We start from the raw sequence: 5885 nt of genomic DNA on the forward strand, positions 1-5885 counted from the left end.
TATATTAAAGTTATTATAATGCATACTTATACTATACATAAAAGTTTTACACATACAAGTTATATAACAACACTCACAAATACCCGATGAACCCCGCCCCACCCCCCCTCTGCCCGCCCCTCCTCTTCGCCCCTATACCTATGTTGTTATCCCCCCCCCCCCCAAATCCAATCAACCACAAGATGTCACTTATATTTGTGTAAATTAGCTTTTTTTTAACTATACACACTATCTATTATCTATATATGAATATATATATGTACACACGTATATATATATATATATATTACAATATAACTTTTTTTTTGTATAATTAATTTTTAGCATTTAGTTGAAAATGAAAGAAAAATATCAATAAAAGGAATATATATATAATAATTAAAAAAAAAAAAATAAAGATACAAGAACAAAAGCAAATAAATGAAAACAGTTTTCCTTACTATATACATATATATATATATATGAATGATACCGTATATACATATACATATACATATGCATAATGATTATATTTTAACGTACCCCCTCCGCCCACATATGGATCCCTAACATGAAACTTTATTAAATTGTAGCCTTAATCCAGGCGCTGGCATTTTAGCAATTAATTGTTAACACTTTGTTAAATAACTTGAGGGAGCGCTAAGTAAATCCATGTAATATATTAAATGAAAAACACAAATGAAAGAAAAGATCAGTTAAGCAAACGACTTAGCCTTATACAAAGCGAAAACATAATACTAATATCTAATGCGAAACGGAACCACACATACTAAACATTAAAACCTACTAAAACTAAACTAAACTAATCATAACACAATTAAATGAGAAACCACAAAAGCAACATGGAAGACGATCAACTAAAGCAAAAGTGAAGCTGTTGTTCATTTAGCCCTGCCTGGGCTGTATGTAGCCTGTAGTCGTAATTACATATATATATATATATATATATACATATATATAATTCAACAAATGCAACATTATGAGAAAAGCAACATTAAAATAATGAAAAAATGAAAAAAAACCAATTACAATTTTTAGTAAGCCTACGATTAATGATTGAATTAACAATTAACACATATATTACCTTTAATGCGTACACTTAGTATTAATGAAAAACAAAAACGAACGCAAAACAAACAAAAAAACACAACAAAACTGTAAAAACAAAAGCAACAAAAAAAGAAAACAAAAAAAAATTGAAAATAAAAACTGATAAAAATATAAAATAAAAATTGCACGAGTTTTGTGATTCCCCCGCTTAACGCTTTGCAGCTAAACAAAAGCTGCTTGCCACGCAACCACTTGCACATGCTGTGTTTCGTCCAACAGATGGCGCCACGTCCCAACTGGAGCGCATCTTATTGATTCCGATTTTCTAGATCGATATTTTGAGCCGATTTATTAGAATTAGAACTTTTTGAATTCGTACGGAAGACGACTTTAGATTGGCATTCTAAAAATCCAAGTCTAGAGTTTCATCAAATTTAAGAAATATTGGAAGGGGTAACATCACAATTTTCGCAAAAATCGGGCTTATTTTGAAATCAAAAATTGTTCTATGGCGTTTCACGTGTCCAGAATGCCATATTTTTTCAAGATCGGACTTCGATTAACCGAGTTATGGACATTGGAAATTTTTCGAATTTTTTTTAAAACTTAAATATCTCGGGTAAATAAAGTCCGATTTCGGAATGATATACCTCTTCGAACTCGTACGGAGAACGACTACCGACTGGCATTCTGCAAATCCATGTCTAGAGTTTTATCAAATTTAAGAAATATTGCAAGGGGTTACATCACAATTTTCGCAAAAATCGGGCTTGTTCTGAAATCAAAAATTGTCGATTCTAATCAGTTCTATGGCGTTTCACGTGTCCAGAATATCATATTTTTTCAAGATCGGACTTCCATTAACCGAGTTATGAATATTTGAAATTTTTGAAAAAATTGTATAGCTCGAATATCTCGGGTTCTAATCAATTCTATAGAGTTTTACGAGTCCAGAGTTCTATATCTGTCCAAGATCGGACTTCGATTAACCGAGTTATGGATATTTAAACAATTTAAGATTATATTTTCCCGCTATATATGTGTGATGTGACAAAAGTTGCATGCTATGAAAGCGCAGCCCGACAAATTGTAAAAACTGGAAGCGTTATTTTTAAAAAGATATTTTATTACTTAGAGATATGAAAAAAATGTCGCTTAAAAAATAACCTTGTACTATACAGTCGAATTATTAGATATTTTTTATATTAATTATAACTGGTGAGATTTTGCGCTAAAAGCCCAAGAACTTAAAGTACTTAAAATACTTGAATTGAGGCAATTAAAAAAAAAAAATAGTACTTAAATCAAACATCTGCAGATGGTAAAAGGCCCTGCAGTATATGAGTATGAGTATGTGTGTGTGTGTGTGTGGGTGTGTGGCATAGAAGAAACCGAATGAAAGTATTCACAGATAAGCTGCCCCTCCTTGAACAAAAAAAAAAAAAAAAAAATCAAAAGAAAAGTTAAACCGAAAAAAAGCTTAAATAGTGTTTTGTGTGGAAACCAAACGGAACTGAGACTCGCACGCGTTCAACGCAACAAGCAGCGATTGGCAATCGATTTGTTATCGATATCTATTGATAACAGGCATAATCGTGTTATCGCTGCCTAAACAGCCATTTTGGCGGTAAACGCGGCCAGCTGCGCCTTGAGCGCATCAATCTGGCACAACAGCTCAATATTCTGTCGCTCCAGATAGGCCGCCCGGATGGCGATCTCGTCCTCCTTGATGCGTCGTCGATCGCGCGACTTCTTGGCCGCCGCATTGTTTTTGCGCCGACGCTCATAGTAGGCGGCATCCTTCACCTGGCCAACGCCAGCAGCAGCGGCTGCCGCGGCAGCGCCCGATGCAGATCTGCTGGAGGCGTTGCCTGTGCCCGATAGCTTCTCAAAGTTGCCCGCATGCGAATCACAATCGCTGGACTCCTCGGCGGCGGCACGATCCTCGCTCTCGCTATTGTTGTTCGAGCTGCTGCCCTCGTTGACGCTGCCGCTGCGCGAATTGGTGCGTCGCATTTTCGGATTGGTTACGGTCCGTGCGCCCCCATTCGAGCTGCGTATCTGCTCGAGCACACGCTTCCGATACTCCGTGTAGCGCTCCACGCGCGGATTATCCAGCAGCACATCGGTGGCCGCAAAATTGGCAGCTATCACCAGCGGATCGCGGGGAAATGCCTTAAACGGACGCGTCGTTTTGCTGGCATCTGTCGTCGCCAGTGTTGCTGTGCTGCTGGTGGGCGTGGTCGTGGCGCTGCTGCTGCTGTTGTTGTTGTTGCATCTGCCATGATGTGGCTGACTGTCGCTGGCGGCTGCTGGCGCTGGCGGAGACTGCGGCGCCTCGAGCACATCGATCTGCATGGTGCTGGCATTGCTGGCCGGCCGCGACGACTGCTCCGCAGCGCTGGCAGAGACGGCAGCAGCAGCAGCAGCTGCCGCCGAGGCAGCGGCAAATGTCTGCAACAGGCTCGCGGTGGCGGTGGCGGTGGCGCTGCTGTTGCCCGTCTTGGCAGCTGGACTTGGCTCCTGCTTAATGCTGTTGCCGCCGCCGTAATAAAGCGCCGGATAAAGCGTGGCCAGTTGATGATGCTGCTGCTGCTGCTGTTGGGCGGCGGCGGCGGCTGCCTGTGCGGAGTAGAGCAGATTGCTGGGTATGGCTGTGGGCGAGGCGGCTGGCGAGCCGCTGCCGTAGCTATAATTTGTCTGATAGGGTGAGGGTGTTTTCCGTGGCGTCTCCACGCTGTCGCAGCGACGCGACAAATCCAGCACCTCGGCGGCAACAGCAACTGGCTGCTGCTGTTGCTGGCTGAGCGACAGCAACTGTTGCTGATAGGCGTAGGCGGCATACAAATCCATTTTGGGCAGCGCCAAGTGCGAAGGCTGCTGCTGCTGCTGTTGCTGTTGTTGCTGCTGCTGTTGTTGTTGTTGTTGTTGGTGGTGGTGTAGGTGATGCGGCTGTTGCAATTGGCTGTGCGGCAGCTGATATTGCTGCAGATGATGATGATGATGATGATGATGCAGCAGGGGCTTGCGATCTATAGATAGAGAGAGAGAGAGATAGAGAGAGGGAGGCAGCGTGTTAAAGAGGCGTGTCAGAGGCATTTGTTGTGTGGGCGTGGCTACACTTACCAGTCTTCAAATCAAAGAACTGCCCAGTCAATAGTTTCTCGTGCATCAACATGTTGCTGCTAATCCAAAACGTTGCTCAAAGTAGTTGTTGTCGTTTTCGTTTTCGTTGTTGTTGCTGTCGTTGTTGTTGCTGTGTCCGTCTGTGCGCTGACGTTGTCGAACGTTAACTGATTTCGAGTTGACATTCCGGCCGCCTTATATACGCCGACGCAGCGGCCCGTTCGCTTCATTCATTTACCGTTGCACTCGCACCCCGCTCAGCAAGAAAATGGCGGCTGGCGCAGGTAGCCATAACACACAGCAACAGTGGCGAGCGCAAAGGCAAAGGGGTGAGTCGCACACACACACACTCACACTCACTCACTCACTCGCTCGCTCGCTCGCTTGCTCTCACTTCGTCCTACTCACTCTACCACTCTCGCACTCTCTCAGTTACGCACTCGCGCTCTCTTGCGCTCAGCCTCAAAGGGTTTTACGAGGGTTGTTGAGGTTTGCTTTCGCTTGACCCTTTTTTCGAGTTTCTTCTGTTCACATGCATACATATGTACATATATATTCAATATACATACATACACACATACATATATGTATATTCAATATTTGTCGTCTCTTTTTGTTTGCATTAGTTTTATGCAGTTATCGCGAAAAATTGTTGTTTTTATTTTGCTTGCATTGTTTTTTCGCGTATTACGATTTCTTGCAAGTTGCTTTTCTATTCTTATTTCTTTTAAGGCAAAAAAGGTTAGTTTTTGTTTTTGAATGCTTGGATTTTTCAGAGCTTGAAAATTTGAAAAAAAAACTATATATATAAATATATATGTATATATAGTTTATTATGGCATGGCATATTATTTTATTAGGGTTTAGTGAGTTGGAAGTTAAAAGATTTTAATAATAATAATCTTAAAATAATAAGTTTTCATTTGATAGATTCGAGTTTTTAGTACTTAGTACAAAAATAACTAAACCAATAACTGCAAAAGGCAACTTGGTTATAATTTCTTCTATTTTGTAATAATTCCAAAATTGGAGCAGAGAAATATTAAAGAAATAAGTTTTGCAATATACAATATATTATTATATAGTAATAAATAAATATAGTATTATATAGTCATAAATAGCCAAATATTTAATAGATTTTGTAACTTACAAAATAAGGGCAACACTTTTGATTTTCTTTAGTTAAAAACTATCATAATATAATTTCGAAAGTGAAACCTTCGGCTAAAGGTCTGAGCAAGCAAATAAAAGCGAACTTATTGCAAATATAAGTATATTAAGTAAAGATCAAATTTTTGTTTATTTTGAGGTTAAATTGAAGTTTTGAGTGTTCGAAAGTGCAGAATTATATTAAAGAGACTTAAGTTTGGCATGAAAGAAATAACAGTTTGTGCCATTCTTTTGTGTTTTTAATCAAACATAAGTTTTGGTAGTTTTGGTTTGCTTCAAAAGACGCACTTTTAGGTTAGGAAACGCTAAAACTAGTGTTGAAAAAGTTGTTTGCACAATTGTGGAGCTAGTTGAAGCTAGACGAGGCGCGACATTAGGAGTAAATCTACAAGCAATTAGGGTAAATTATGTTGCTGGCTTAGACGATGCTGCCACAGCGGGCAGTAGTTAGGTTAAGAAAGAGTATGCAAACGAGCTGCGCATATAGGGATAGAGAGGGAGAGAGAGCGAGAGAGGGAGAGAGGGAGAGAGAGAGTGGG

At 40.3% G+C, this 5885-nt stretch overlaps 1 protein-coding gene across 1 annotated transcript; it reads right to left on the minus strand.

Annotated features, from left to right (window-relative positions):
* Window positions 1-2658: 2658 nt before the first annotated feature.
* gt (giant) lies at window positions 2659-4228 on the minus strand. Its single transcript, XM_064680213.1, has 4 exons — window positions 4177-4228; window positions 4010-4082; window positions 3374-3934; window positions 2659-3307 (listed from the first exon to the last, which is right to left on the minus strand). Exons 1-4 carry the CDS (start codon window positions 4226-4228, stop codon window positions 2659-2661), a joined length of 1335 nt encoding a protein of 444 aa, XP_064536283.1.
* Window positions 4229-5885: the final 1657 nt, after the last annotated feature.

This window comes from Drosophila montana, unplaced genomic scaffold, assembly GCF_035044405.1.
Source record: "Drosophila montana isolate Dmon_TW-CO22-7 unplaced genomic scaffold, ASM3504440v1 contig_2106_1, whole genome shotgun sequence".
In the NCBI taxonomy this organism is placed as follows: Eukaryota; Metazoa; Arthropoda; class Insecta; order Diptera; family Drosophilidae; genus Drosophila; species Drosophila montana.

Coding starts and splice junctions, on each gene's coding strand:
- gt (XM_064680213.1), bottom strand. CDS start 4,228: ATGTTGATGCACGAGAAACTATTGACTGGGCAGTTCTTTGATTTGAAG. Junction 4,083..4,176: donor GTTCTTTGATTTGAAGACTG/GTAAGTGTAGCC, acceptor CTCTATCTATAG/ATCGCAAGCCCCTGCTGCAT. Junction 3,308..3,373: donor CTCGAGGCGCCGCAGTCTCC/GCCAGCGCCAGC, acceptor CAACAACAGCAG/CAGCAGCGCCACGACCACGC.